This window comes from Penicillium pulvis, assembly GCF_028828015.1.
Source record: "Penicillium pulvis strain IBT 33274 chromosome Unknown contig_5_segment0_segment0, whole genome shotgun sequence".
NCBI classification, from domain to species: domain Eukaryota; kingdom Fungi; phylum Ascomycota; class Eurotiomycetes; order Eurotiales; family Aspergillaceae; genus Penicillium; species Penicillium pulvis.
In genome coordinates this window covers 3,106,916-3,120,939 of record NW_026643078.1, presented here as the reverse complement: position 1 = coordinate 3,120,939, position 14,024 = coordinate 3,106,916, and the positions used below count along the sequence as shown (strand labels likewise).

The window sequence follows — 14,024 nt, the reverse complement described above, 5'->3', positions numbered from 1 at the left end:
GAGGAGGAGATCGAGAGGTTTCGGGAGATAGTTGTGCGAGATGGAGTGCCGGAATTGAGATCCACTCCCTGACAGTCTTGTCGGTAATTGAAAGCGTCACCGGTATATGCGGGGCCTGCAGTATTCTCTCTATTCTCGCCGCCACTGCTTGGGAAATATGTCTTTGCTGAATCCCTTCTGCCTTGAAGCGGATGAGGCGGATGAGGCGGATTGAATGCAGAATGACGCAGCTGACACTGGCTTTCTACATTCCGTCTCCGACATCTTCCACATGGTAGGAGCCCATCGCATTTTTCCTTACGCCGCCTGCAGTTGTCGCAAGCCTTCCGACGACGGGAAGGATGTTGTTTGTAGGGGCTAGTTGGTTGTGCCATGGAACATGTAACGTATCACATAGCATGAATATATCCAGTACTCTTGCCAAAGGTTCTGAGTTAGATTCGCTTGTGTGTACGTTGAATCGAAAGACCGTCAAGAGTGACATCCGGGGAAAGTGCGGGGTTGTGGGGTTGGTGGCGAGGCCCGGGAAGCTATTGCTGTTCACCAACCAAAGGCAGAACCTTCCAAGCCGAAGCGTTCGATCTAAGGCCAGTATTTCATGATATCTATCGTCACGATTAATGACTAAGCCTTATTGGTTGGGCGATGATTTGCTATTGGGGACCAAACATTTACTCCAAGGGGGCGAGGGGCTAGTGGCCAAGGGGACTGGGTTGCTTCAAAAACTTGGTAATTAGCGCCTTAAACTATAAGAACTTTAATTTATCGAACAGGCATTAATATATCTAGAACCCTGAAGTGGAAACACAAATGGTGTAAATGAGCTGGGATTTGTCACCAAAATGCCCTGATCATTGGAGCTTGTTTCTCGTTGCACCGCCCAGCCCTCAACCATCAACCATGGAACCTCAAAGCCTTAGTCCAAACGGAACAGTTAGCTCTTTTGGTGGAAGATATTACGTCGCGTGGCTCAGGGGATATAGGATTTGAAGTTCATCTGGCTATGAGCGATATGTATTATTGTTCCGATCGGAAGGCCTCAGCCGATGGCTTCCGAAGAGGCCGATGGCAACTAAGGTTCCGCCTTCGAAATCCGAAAGTAAATTGGCCAATCATACAAAAGGTATCCTAGTTCAGATTGTGGGGTAGCCTGGGGAGATAGGCCCAACGCATCATCTCCGATAGCTATGCCGTTGAAGTTGGACTGCAATGCAGCAGTCGCTAGACTACATAAGGCACCACGAAGGCATCTGAAACAGAACTTCACTTTTTCTAGTCTATAACCATTTCTTAAATTGAATATCAAAATGGCCGCCAGTGATTCATCTAAAGAAGACCATGTGGATGTCCTCATCGTTGGTGCAGGGCCCGCCGGGCTCATGCTGGCCAACTGGCTAAGTCGCTTCGACATTCGGACTCGCATCGTTGATAAGCGTGGCTCAAAGGTCAACTCCGTTCCCACATGGTCGTCTTGAATGATAACTGACCTAGGTGCAGGTATTCAATGGCCAGGCTGATGGCCTGCAATGTCGTACTCTGGAGATCCTTGACTCCTTCGATTTTGCTCATCGTGCTTGGCGCGAGTCCAACCACATGCTTGAGATATGTCTGTGGAATCCTGATGAAAATGGTTGCCTTCAACGATCCGATCGCATTCCCGATACTATTCCTGGAATTAGTCGTTTTCAGCAGGTTGTGCTGCACCAAGGTCGCATTGAACAGTTCTTTCTGGATTCAATTAAGGAGCACAGCGATATTCGTGTTGAGCGTGGTGTATTGCCTACAACATTCGACTTCGACGAGACGAAAGCCAGTGACTTCGAAGATTACCCCATTAGTGTGACACTCCGCACACTCTCCGATAAAGATTCAACGCCCCAGCAAAGGCAGACACACCAGAAATTGGCTGATGGCCAGCAGGCGGTGATTGAGGATGGACTGTTCCGTAGTAACCTGGTTGCCGATGACACGGATAACCTAATTTCAGCGGCAGAGGCCAAAGACAACCGAAATGCAAATGAAGTGGAGACCATCAAGGCGAAGTTTATGGTGGGTTGCGACGGGGCTCACTCCTGGGTACGCCGCCAGACCGGCTTCACTCTGGAAGGTGATTCGACCGATTATATCTGGGGTGTACTCGACATCATCCCCATCACAGACTTCCCAGATATTCGCCATCGATGTGCCATTCATTCCGCCAACGCGGGTAGTGTGATGGTCATTCCCCGTGAAAATAAGCTCGTTCGTTTGTATATCCAGCTTCAATCGACAAGTCATCAGAAGAATGGCTCCAAAGCCGACAGATCCTGGATCACTCCTCAGATTATCCTGGAATCTGCCCAGCGCATTATCCACCCATATAAGCTCGATTATAAGTACTGCGACTGGTGGACTGCGTATCAGATCGGACAGCGGGTCGGAAATAAGTTTTCGCTCCGCGATCGTGTCTTCTTGGCAGGTGATGCTGTGCACACGCACTCTCCCAAGGCTGGACAAGGTATGAATGTTAGCATGCAAGATAGTAAGTCTCCTTTCCGGTCCTTTGTCTTGATGTTATATTGACCTTTTGCATAGCGTATAATCTTGGATGGAAGCTGGCACACGTGATCAATGGATCCAGCGAACCATCGATTCTGTCAACGTATGAGGCAGAGAGGAAGCTTATAGCACAGCAGTTGATCGCTTTCGACAGGCGATTTTCGCGACTTTTCTCCGGACGCCCAGCTAAAGATGTCATGGATGAAGAGGGAATCAGTATGGACGAGTTCAAACAGGCATTTGAAAAGGGCAATGAATTCGCTAGCGGTGTTGGTAAGTTCTTTCATACCGTGCGGCATCTGCAGAGCTAATAAAAACTTCGAAAGCCGTCGATTATGCTGCAAGTGTCCTTATTGCCAAAGGAACCGATGATGAAGGACAAGGCAATGACACCGATCCTATGAATAGCAAGAAGCATCAGGTGATCAGCAAGCCAGAGCTAGCCACGAAGATCGACATTGGGAAACGCATGCCTAGCTTTAAGGTGCTCAATCATGCTGATGCACGTCCCTGGCATCTGCAGGAACTGTTGAAGAGCAACGGCCGCTGGAGGATCATCGTCTTTCCTGGTCAACTCACCAATCCTCTCAACATGAAACGCCTGAAAAAGCTGGGTGAATCCTTAGGCTCTCCGGGCTCTTTCATTTACCAGTACACACCATCAGGTAATGCAATTGATAGCGTGATTGAAGTCTTGACAGTTCACTCTGGACCCCGGGCAGGCATTGAACTTCTCGATCTCCCGGAGGCATTCCATCCTCATCACGGAGATATGGGATGGGATTATTGGAAAGTGTTTGTTGACGAGGAGTCATATCATGAAGGCTATGGTCAAGCCTATGCCAACTATGGCATTGACCCTACTCTGGGTGCCAGTGTTATAATTCGTCCTGATCAGTATGTTAGCTGGGTTGGAGAGGTGGATAACTACGAGAAGATGTCGCAATTCTTTGGTGGTTTCATGAAACAACGGCGAGCTTAAATCCTAGTATCTGGAATATCATTGTGAATAGTTATTGCAGGTCGTGAGAATATAGTGAGATTCAGTCACGTAAATGTTTCTGCCCATCCCAAACCGGCGCTTTCTTGTTGTGTCAACGCATAACTCAGTAAATCTCTGCATCTTCTTCAAAGAAGCATTTAATCTACCACTCCCTGCTTCCCGATTTCTCCACCAACAAAGAAATGTCTTCTTGGTATCTTGATTGGGGTGTCAGTCCCTCTGTGCCTCATGCTTCAGCTGCACGAAGTAAGCATTGGGAAATCATCGCAAACAGCTACATATACTGACTTTTTAGACACTGCGCCGCAGCTACGCGTTCCTAACCGCCAGGCCATTCGTCTCCAGAGGACTGACATACAGCACGAAACTGCGCAGGCGGCGATTGCTGCGTACCGTGATCGGGTCCACCCTCGGCCCGTGCCTCCGAGTCTAGTTACACAAGGTAGGACTCGAATATTCGTCGCAACCACGATATACTAATATTATATTAGACACTGCGCCGCCACAGCTGCCACAGACGTCACAGCTGACCATCCCTAACGCGCTGGTGATTCCTCCCCCACCAAACGATATCCTGTATGAAACCACGGAGGCTGCAATCGCTGCTATGAATGTCTTTGCAAAGCCGTATGGATTCGCAATTTCCACTATGAGTTGTACATCATGGCAAGGTACCAGGCAAATCGTTTATCTTTGCTGCCGTCAAGAGAGGAAACGTCGAATGCTACTGCCTCCAGGTTACAAGCGAACTGGCATTGACTGCCCCTTTCCATCCATTCTACGACTTCAAGCCGATGGAAGATGGTTGGTCACTCTGCCAAACGCTACTCATAACCATGGGATCTACACTGGATCAACACACATCATTCACCGGCGTACAGAGGTTACGCAAAAGGCAGCACTAATTGACGCTCAGATCCGACGTGGCAAGGGTCCAACTGCAATTCTTAGATTTCTTCGTGATGAGGATCCAACGACGTGTATCCTCGTACAAGATATCAAAGCTTACCGAAAGAAGGCTCTGAAACTAGCTGCTCGTGAGCAGGCTTTGTCGACGCCAGCGTTCATGGGACCTTACCAGGTTTCACAGCCGAAGTAGGTTGATTGATCCGTTTTAAGTGGGCTTGTTTCACTGTCGCCCAGGCTTTGTTTTCTGTGCCCTGTGCTTTGTTATTTCCGGACATTGGTTCTCTCCCTGTATTAATATCAAATGGAAATGTAGATATGTCCTGGGGATAACCTTCATCATTGTTGCAATATTGATGGGTATTACAGAGGCTTGTAGACACAGTAGGGACCAAAACAAGTCCATACTCTTGTCCTTCATGCTCTGAATCTCCTGTATTTCCAACATGCAAAAAATTTTTGTCTTCCAATCGACTGAGCTCTTTGAATACCTTGAAACGTTGCTTCAGCATTTTCATCAGAGTATATAATTGCATCTCAGGAACACTGACTTGACGTTGACTGTCATGGTCGTGTCCCAAGTTTCTCATCGCTTAGATGCAGTACTGCGGGTAGCCGAGCCTCAATGCCGATTCCGGCATCATTGGCTAAGTTTTCATGTGACGCCCATTGAAGATATGAAGGTACTGGGGTACGTTGTCTCTTGCATATCCGAACGGCCATACACCGTAACAGCCACCTTCACCAGCTCCTCCATCTGCGTTGCAACGCCAACGTCGGTCTTCAAATAAAATCCCTCATCACTGGTCTCCACTATGGTGTCATGCGTAGTGATCTCACTTTCTTCCGTTAAGCGCGACGTCGGACTGAGGTCGGCATAGACTAACCTGGTTCCTTTGGCCCCGTCCAATTTTCCTTTTTCCTTAAAACAACTCCAACTTTTTCAAGCATTTTCAAAATACTGGAATATCCAGTGCATCTCTACTCTGCATTGCGTCTCACAGCACAGGCTCAATCACAGCATCAATCACAGCTCGCTGTCGCTTGCATTGTAAAAACGTTGCATTATACTTCTCTTTTCTCTCACCTTCCACTCAACAGAACCTGACTTACAGGTGCGGTGTCAGAGAATACTCAGATTTTACTGAAGATGAAGTGAGGAGTCAAAATGGCACTCTCTTTCGTTGGCTTTGACGGTCAGTGCGTCCTCGGACGTCGCTTGTTCGACAACCGACAGAAAGAATTCGCGGTGGGAATTGCCACGCCGACGCCAGGAAACCTGCAGGGGAGGCCACTGACCTCTATCGACGATACGGCTCTCCGCGACTACCAGATCAACCATTTTGACATGAAAACCACCTCCAACTTACATCTGGCCAAGATCTGTCTACCTGATCAAGGCATCTTTTGGGTTTGTAGCATGGTCACAGTCAATTCGGCCGGATGACTTGTACTTGCGCATCGGAATTAAAGGAAGCGCGATAAGACGCGATCCATCAGGTCTTCCTGGTTCGCGTTGCCTGAGATACAACCCTTTTGCATCTTCCTTGGGAAAATGGTCTCTGAGTGGAATACTTTGTGCTTGGTATCATGTGACGGAGAGAAGGCTGAACCTGTGACTCTTTAATTATTAGGTAGATTAGTTAGTCACCAATAGGATCATGCTTCTTCGTTTCCATCACTCGGGACAGGGACTGAATCAAATACTAACAGCGTGCGCAGTCAACGGAAGAAACAGGCGACACAGCACATCAATGCTGGCAAAGGACTGAACTGCGTCCATAAACCCATTGGAGGCGATAAGCGAGCTTCAATACCCCTCGTCAGTCCCGGATAGCTTTGCGATTGGTGTAACATATCCGCCAGCCGTCCGATCCACAAAATCAGGGGTAGGATAAATCTACCAACCGAGCTTCCAGCCTTGAACAAATTATGCACGAGCCTGTGGCGAGGATATGCGTACTCAGACGCGGACCTGGATCCGATTGGCCGGGAATGGCAGCTTATCTTTTTGGCATCACTATCCGACTGAGCTCTCCTAATAATTTACGAGAATTACAAAACCCAGTGCTAGCTCTACGTACTAATTCGCTTCTGATATGTAGAGACTGACTGGTTGAAATAAAAAGAAGAAGGCGTCTTATCAAGGGGTCTGTGGGTTATTTCCTATAACATTGATACATATCGCATAAAACCTACCCCTTCAAATGTCGATGCATGGGCAATGGTATCCAACAAAATTCAAGTTGTTCATTCTCATTTGATTTCATTGCGCCCTTGTAAAATCCATTTGAAGTCTCAGTCGAGAAAAAATGGCATTAGAAGTCGGCAAGGTCCAAACCTCTCATCTTATCAGCAATCATCAGGGTGTGATCTCGGATCATGTTCCTGGCACGGAGGTTCTAATCATCCATGAGTCGCATGGAACATATGGAGATGAATTGATCCTGATTCCAAAACCGCAAAATGATCCTCACGACCCTCTTGTAGGTTTTATTGCATCCCTTGACTGACATGATCGAAGTGGAAATTGTGGGACCTATACTGATTTGGGCATCAAATGCATCTTAGAATTGGTCCCCTTGGTGGAAATACGCATGTCTCGCGAACATGCTTTTTCTGATGTTCCTCGGGAATTTTTCCACTTTGTCAATTTCGCCCCTGACGCCTGTTCTGATGAAACAGTTTGATACCACTGAGTCAAAAGTCGCTGCCCTGGTAAGTGAACCTACTCGGATGTCTCTGGTTGTGGTCAAGTTAATAAAAATGTACTTTTTCTATGCAGACAGGTGCTTGTATCTTGGCGTTAGGCTATGCGAACTTCATCATCATTCCCTGTGTCAACATATTCGGTCGTCGATCCACAGCTCTTGTTTGTATGCTGATATGTATCGGCGCAAACATCTGGCAAGCTGTGAGCACATCATATCACTCCCTCCTTGGCGCCAGAGTCTTGATCGGAATAGGCGCTGCATCAAGTGAGAGCATTATGCCGGTGGTCATATCAGATATGACGTTCCTGCATGAAAGGGGTACGTGGATGGGGGCTTATTTGTGAGTAGCTCATGTTTGTATTTTACTATTTCCTGCTGATTCAGTCCCTCTGACCTTCCTCCAGTTGGGCCTACTTTTTCGGCGGATGGGTTGGACCTATTGTATCTGGTAGCATTGCCGCTCATGTGTCTTGGCGATGGTTCTTCTGGCTGTCAACCATTTTGAATGTGGTAAGATTAGATTATAAGCCGCCTCGCTAGTTCTGACTACTAACACCTGTTCTGCTCTTAGGTGAGTTTTGTTGGGATGTTCTTTGCTCTGCCCGAGACAAAATACTCCAATATATCGGGTCTACCAGCGGATGCAAGAGATGAAACAACCGAAAGCGTGACACCAACCTCCATGTTGAAGGAAAAGTCGAATTCCGAGCCAAAGCAAGCATCTGACATTGATATGGAGCGCCAAACAAATACAGCGGAGCTGAATTCATTTTTGGGCTGCGGGTATCCGAGTTCAAGACAGAGGTGGCAACTTTGGAGCAAGCCGGAAAGCATGACATTGAAGCAACTATGCAGATATGTGATAACCCCGCTTCATCTCGCGATCTTTCCAATTACCCTCTTTGCATCTCTGGGTGTCATGTCAGGTTCAGCATGCTTGCTGGTCTTGAACTTGACCGAGTCGGAAGGATTCTCTCGTGCTCCGTACAATTTCTCGACGGCGTCGGTGGGGTTTACAAATTTTGCACTGATGGGAGGGGGTGTTGTTGGTCTGGCTGCAGCAGGGCCACTATCCGATTGGGTTTCCATGGTATTGACGAAGAGAAATAATGGCGTTCGAGAGCCAGAAATGCGTCTTCTGACATTCATACCTTTTGTTGCTATTGCAGTTGTGGGAATGACGGTAAGTCTCACAGCTCATCTTGAATACTGATTGCAGACTCCAAGGTCATGAACTAATAAACATTTGACCTTCGAATCAGGTTGCTGCTGTTGGTCTTGAGCGACTTTGGCCATGGGAAGTGATAGTGATTGTTGGCTTTGGCTTGACGGGAGTTATTGTCATGGCAATCCCGACCATCGCGACCACTGTAAGTGTTGGTGAATACTCGACTTGCGTGTTAAGGGACTCACTACTTCTTAGTATGCGATTGATAGCTACAAAAATGTGGCTGGTGAAATCATGGTGTTGGCGACGGTCGCAAAGAATACATTTGGGGTAATGTTTCTACCACTTTCCTTCCATATCACTGAATCTAACTATGATGTTTTTCAGTATGGAATGACCTATTTCATAATCCCGTGGGTAACGGAGCATGGGTTCCTTTATCCCATTATCACGGTTGGTATGATTGCGGTAGGTATTACACTTGTCGGGGTTATTGTTTTCTTCTTTTTCGGGAAGACATTTCGACGATGGACAAGAGATTCAGGTATCCATCAGTAATCTTCATGAACTATAATCATAGAAAAATTGAATCAACAATCAAGGGTAGCGTGCCCATTAACAGAAAACTTGAAAGGCCACTGGAAAATCGTACTATCGTCTACCCTATAGGCCCCTTCGCTAATATATCAACCTGGGCCTGTAAAAACGCCAAAGTAACACTAGTTTCCTTCCCTTTCACAAGAAAATATGTCGTATCACCGGCATTGAACTCGATTCTCCCAACCTCAGGTGCCATTATAATGCGCCATGCCAACAAGAACCAAGCCACATTCCAAGCCACTTTCTCTGAAGCGGTCGGAAAAGTGGAGACATGGTCGGTCCCGCTACTTCGCGTCTTTCTTTGAAGTACTCGGTGTATGTGTCCACCCATGCATCATAAGACTCCAAGACAGAGGGTGGAAATGAAGCGAGTAAGTCTTCTGGATCTAACGTAGTGTCCCCCTCTTGAGGGGTAACATCATCTGGATCACGCCAAATAAAATCTGTGCCGTAGTCAGCAAAGATACGATAGTGGCGAGAATCTCCCGTTGGTGTAGATTGGTTGGTGGATGAGGTAGATAAAGGAGGTTCGCTGGTCGACATCTCAGCAATCGTCGACCTTGACTGGCGTTGCTCTTATAGTGCGTTTGTGATTTTAAGAACCAAATCAAATTTGGTTTCCACTAAAGCGGAGTTCTTATCGCACTCAGAAAGAGGGTTTTTGGCAAGGGTTCGCCACGCATGACCAAGGTTCCTGATGCTTTTGATGTAATGCTGAGACTGGGATTGACCGCAGAATACCGCCAGGAGTTTGAGGAGGCCGGATGCAGATCGGAAAGCATCATTACGATCATCTGAAGTTATTCGTGCCGAGGAATGGATTTGAATCGCTTGATGCAAGTCAAGAAGCGTCTGAGCTCGCCAGACGGAACAAGGATATGACTCAGTGAAACAAAGCTGCTCGCAAGGAGCAGAAGCGAGCAGATGGAGTCGATGCTGCTTCAGGATGAGGCTCAGTCAGAGTTTAGGTTATGGGAATTCATATATATCAACAACACGTCTAGTGAGAGATATTATCGTGGCCTATAAATACCTTCATTCTTTTTTTTTCTTTCCTTCTTTCTTCCTACTTCCTCAACCTTTCTCCTTACAATTTTTCTTAGTTCCTCAGACTTTTTTGACAACACTACAACTGATCCATATTGCAGCTGGACCCCGCCCCGCAATACCATCTAGGGCCTATTGCAATTTTTCACTCAATTATCATATCACCCGATCCTTCACTTTTCATCTTCTTTTCCCCTCCTTTCCCCCTCGATCACGAGAACGGTCGGTAAATGTGTCTTCGTTTGGTCACTTAGACCTCACCTCGACAGGATGCCCTCACTCCCAATTGATAAGTTTGTGGACCGAGCCTTCTCCCGAGCCCCAAAGTTTGAACCGTTAGATGAAAAGGACCTGAAGCCTAAATCTATCCCACCACGTCCGGGTCCGATTCCTTCTCGTCCACACTCTCATCTAACCATTTTAATAGACGGTCGGATTCCGGTCAATGTGCAGTCATGACCCAGTATCTGCGTGTTGTCACAACCCACGACCGTTTTCTTGGATTAAGAGTCAATCCGGCCCACGCTAATCTAGGGAAGTAGCGCTCGTGTAGGAACTTCAACAGTTCCTCGATTGAGGTTGCCATACCGAAATCGTCATCCATGAAGAAACCAAACCCAATTTCCGCTCCATCCGTCAACGCAGATTCCGCGTGCGGACTCGGGATCGGTCCAGTCGCTAAACCCTTCAAGCGAGTGTACGTCCCAGGAGCCCCAGTCAAGCCTTGTCCCATGCTCAAGTAACAGTATTGACCCAGCGACGTTGTGAATGCGGTCTTGTAAGCGTGCTCTTCTGCAAGCGGAACAGCCCAGTATCCATTTGCTGCATCTGCCTTGAAGAAAGCTTTCCACCTCGATTGTCCAACCAAATTCAATAACGGTTCGATGCGCCGCATTGGATAATTCATCTTAACCGTCGCCTGATTCAATTGAATGTATTGGTTGACCATTGGCGCCATGATTTTAGAGCGAAGTTGAATTTAATGTTATTCGTGCAAAGTAGGAGAGGCTCGGCGTTCTTCAATACCACGCGAGGTTTGTTGTTACTTTACGGAAGCTAGATTACCGCGCCGACATACCCACTCTAAAACGCCTGACCATCGATGAGTGAGCCTCCCACGAACGACAAAACCCCACTAACCGCCAGTCGTTTTCTGTGACTACCTGGCGCTTGTTATGTTAAACTTGTTTGCCGACCGTGTATGCCGACCGTGTAGGCTGTTAGTACTGCAATATATTCTTGAATTCCATATTAGTAGACCCAAAGAACACGTCAAGTGGAAGTAAGCCCCTCCAAATTGAGCTGGCCCAGTGGTCCTAGCGTTTCTTGCCGACGCCGTCCTCGTGTGATGAACACTGTTACTGATCCTAACTAACATAATTATCCTAATTGACATAATGATGAATTCTTCATGGCCATCAATCAGTCCATCGCAGTCGGTTGTATTGACGTGTTTGGGCTATAATCAAGGTCACGAATTTGATCAACGGTTCTTCGAGTATTTCTCGATTCATGGAACATGATTGTGACATGCCAATGATACTTCAATTGAAGCAATTTCTGGGGAGCCATGATGTATACTCTACTCTACGGAGCATTTGGCCTGGCTTCTCAGACTCCTGGGATGTAAGTCGCCCAAAGCCCTCCCTTCCTTCCTTAACATCCGTGTCTGGTGGTTTCTGTCATAGTGAGACTGGCAGTACGGGACCTCGTGGAGCAGGTCTTCAGCATATTTTGGAACGACACAGCCACGAACTTACTCAATATGAGCCCCAGCGGTTAATGGAGCTTGCCGAAGCCTCGACGTCTGCCGGCCTGTAAGTTGGGTCTCAAGGTCGGAGGGGTCGAACTCGCCCAATCTTTGGGTTATCCTTCTACGGCGAGCCAGTTGCTATTGCTGTTCAGATTGGCAGCAATGGCTTGGTGGTTTCACTGAATCCAAGTACCCTCGAAAAGGTGGTCAAAAAGAATCCTCAGCATGGTTCAATTGGTGGATTAGTTGCGATCCTTCAGGCATGCCACAGGTGGCCTATCTAAAGTGCGGGCTCAACATGGAGATTCGAGAGCTTATAATCAATGGGGTTGCACGCTTTGGCGGGTAAACAGCAATGATTGATGTTTCCAGACTTTTTAATATTGCTCGTACATCTTGTTTCCTTTCTGGGTCTAGTTACATAGAGCAGCTTCAGTTCATGATTGACCCCTGGGTGTGATTCAGTTACCTAATTGATGTTCACCCAGGCACGTGAGTGCCCAAAATTGTGGCTCAGTTGGGATACCTGACCTGTATCTACCATATTCTTCCACTTTCAGTAGCTTAGACTTCTTCTCTCCTTACAACATCTTCACACCATTTACGTTCCACTCTCCAAACGTACGTCCATCAAGATCCTTTTCAAGACGTTCCTAAGTACATACGACCATAGGGTATAGAGAACAGGGCTTCCCGTCCGCTCAGCCGTACTTAAGCCACCGTTTTTATTAGTAATGGTCTTAGTGTAGATGCTCTAATCCTACCTATTTTCCTTATTAAGGCCTAGTGCTTTAGCCTATGATTATTCCTCTAGTTCTTCCTATTCCTTAGCCTACTATAGCTATTAGATAGTGCGGAGTTATTATAGTGCGTTATAGCCTCCTTATTCTCGCGTAGCTTTAAGTTATTATACTAGCTACTCTCTACTTTAGTAGTCCTTAATTTAGTATCCTAGTTTTCTATACTTAAAATATAGATTAATAATCTTACGTCTTTTCTATTCCTTATCTAGAAGTCTTACTATATTAAGCTCTATTAGTTATAGTCTATATAGATCACTATTCTAGGCCTAATTATAGTAATCCTAACGTCTCTTAGGTTATTAGTTACTATAAGGTCATTTAGTATTACTTTTCTACTACTTATATTCGCGTTATTACTAGGCTCTCTTATAGAGTTAATTATTATATTTAATAGCGATTTTAATAAGTTTAGCGAGTTTATTTAGTTAATTAATCCTTATAAGTTTATCTTTAATCTCTTCCTTAAGTCCTCGCTTAAAGAGCTAAATATATAAGTATTATTATCTATATCTAAGTATTAGATAATCTATTAGAATTTAGCGATATACGCGCTAGCTAATCCTATTTATTAAAGGCGGTTAAGTCGCCTTTCTATAGTATATATAGCGTTAATATTACTAAATATTTATTTAAGCTTTATCTTAAAGGCATTATAAGAGCTAAATATCTCCTAGGTTACCTCCCCCTATTTCTTCTTTAGTTTCTTATTAAACTCTTAAATAAATAGTTTAAACTAGTTAAAGGCTTATCCTTAGAGGTATATTATAAGTAATAAAAGGGCTAGGTAAGAAGATAGTAAATAAGATCTAAAAGGAATATAAAATAGTACTAATATAGTATGGATTTAAGGTCTAAGATAATATAGATCATATTAGTTTTAAAACTAATTCTTAAGGAAGGAAAGAATTAAAAGAGAGAGATTCTTCTTCTTCCTTAATATAGAGGAAGTAAGAGCTAAGTAAATAGTTTATAATAATCTTACTTTAAATATCTCTTTATTATAGACTAGCTGTAGGTAAGCCTAGAGCTTACTCTTAATCTAGATACTAAATCAGAAGTGATTTAGTACTATTTTAGATATCTAAGGTATCCTATTATAGTTTAAGTAGGATTATATACTATCTAAGGAGAACTATTAGGTTCTAACTAGATATTACTTAGGAGGATCTAGTAGGATTCTACTAGATAGTATAAAGACTTTATTATTATTATAGAGAACTTAGTAATATAGTAGTCTTCTATAGAGAACTTATTAATATAGCGGTCTTCTATAGGTCTTAATTATTATTATAGTATCCCCCTATAGAGTTTACTTAGTAATATAATGCCCCTTTATAAGGATTATTAATAATATAGACCTATCCTATAGACCTATAGCTATAGACACCCCTAAGTCTATAGATAAGAGGTAGAGACTATAATATATAGGAGTATAAGGAGGGAAGTCCTAATTATTTTTAGGCTTAAAATCTAGCGCGTTTTATCTTACTTT

General features: G+C 45.1%; 5 protein-coding genes across 5 annotated transcripts; all 5 read left to right on the top strand.

The window, feature by feature from the left end:
• Window positions 1–1,307: 1,307 nt before the first annotated feature.
• On the top strand, window positions 1,308–3,520 carry N7503_007734 (putative FAD monooxygenase; the record flags this gene model as incomplete). Its single annotated transcript, XM_057067281.1, has 4 exons — window positions 1,308–1,445; window positions 1,498–2,521; window positions 2,575–2,811; window positions 2,865–3,520. 4 exons carry the CDS (start codon window positions 1,308–1,310, stop codon window positions 3,518–3,520), a joined length of 2,055 nt encoding a protein of 684 aa, XP_056920962.1.
• Window positions 3,521–3,723: 203 nt separating this feature from the next.
• On the top strand, window positions 3,724–4,640 carry N7503_007733 (uncharacterized protein; the record flags this gene model as incomplete). The annotated part of the gene is made up of 3 exons (XM_057067280.1): window positions 3,724–3,787; window positions 3,837–3,983; window positions 4,033–4,640. 3 exons carry the CDS (start codon window positions 3,724–3,726, stop codon window positions 4,638–4,640), a joined length of 819 nt encoding a protein of 272 aa, XP_056920961.1.
• A 975-nt stretch (window positions 4,641–5,615) lies between these two features.
• N7503_007732 (uncharacterized protein) lies at window positions 5,616–5,894 on the top strand (the record flags this gene model as incomplete). The annotated part of the gene is made up of 1 exon (XM_057067279.1): window positions 5,616–5,894. One exon carries the CDS (start codon window positions 5,616–5,618, stop codon window positions 5,892–5,894), a length of 279 nt encoding a protein of 92 aa, XP_056920960.1.
• An 865-nt stretch (window positions 5,895–6,759) lies between these two features.
• On the top strand, window positions 6,760–8,887 carry N7503_007731 (uncharacterized protein; the record flags this gene model as incomplete). The annotated part of the gene is made up of 8 exons (XM_057067278.1): window positions 6,760–6,933; window positions 7,133–7,165; window positions 7,233–7,501; window positions 7,566–7,671; window positions 7,733–8,344; window positions 8,424–8,531; window positions 8,585–8,659; window positions 8,717–8,887. 8 exons carry the CDS (start codon window positions 6,760–6,762, stop codon window positions 8,885–8,887), a joined length of 1,548 nt encoding a protein of 515 aa, XP_056920959.1.
• A 2,662-nt stretch (window positions 8,888–11,549) lies between these two features.
• Window positions 11,550–11,797, top strand: N7503_007730 (uncharacterized protein; the record flags this gene model as incomplete). The annotated part of the gene is made up of 2 exons (XM_057067277.1): window positions 11,550–11,602; window positions 11,665–11,797. The coding sequence occupies 2 exons, from the start codon at window positions 11,550–11,552 to the stop codon at window positions 11,795–11,797; spliced, it is 186 nt and encodes a 61-aa protein (XP_056920958.1).
• Between the last annotated feature and the right edge of the window lie 2,227 nt (window positions 11,798–14,024).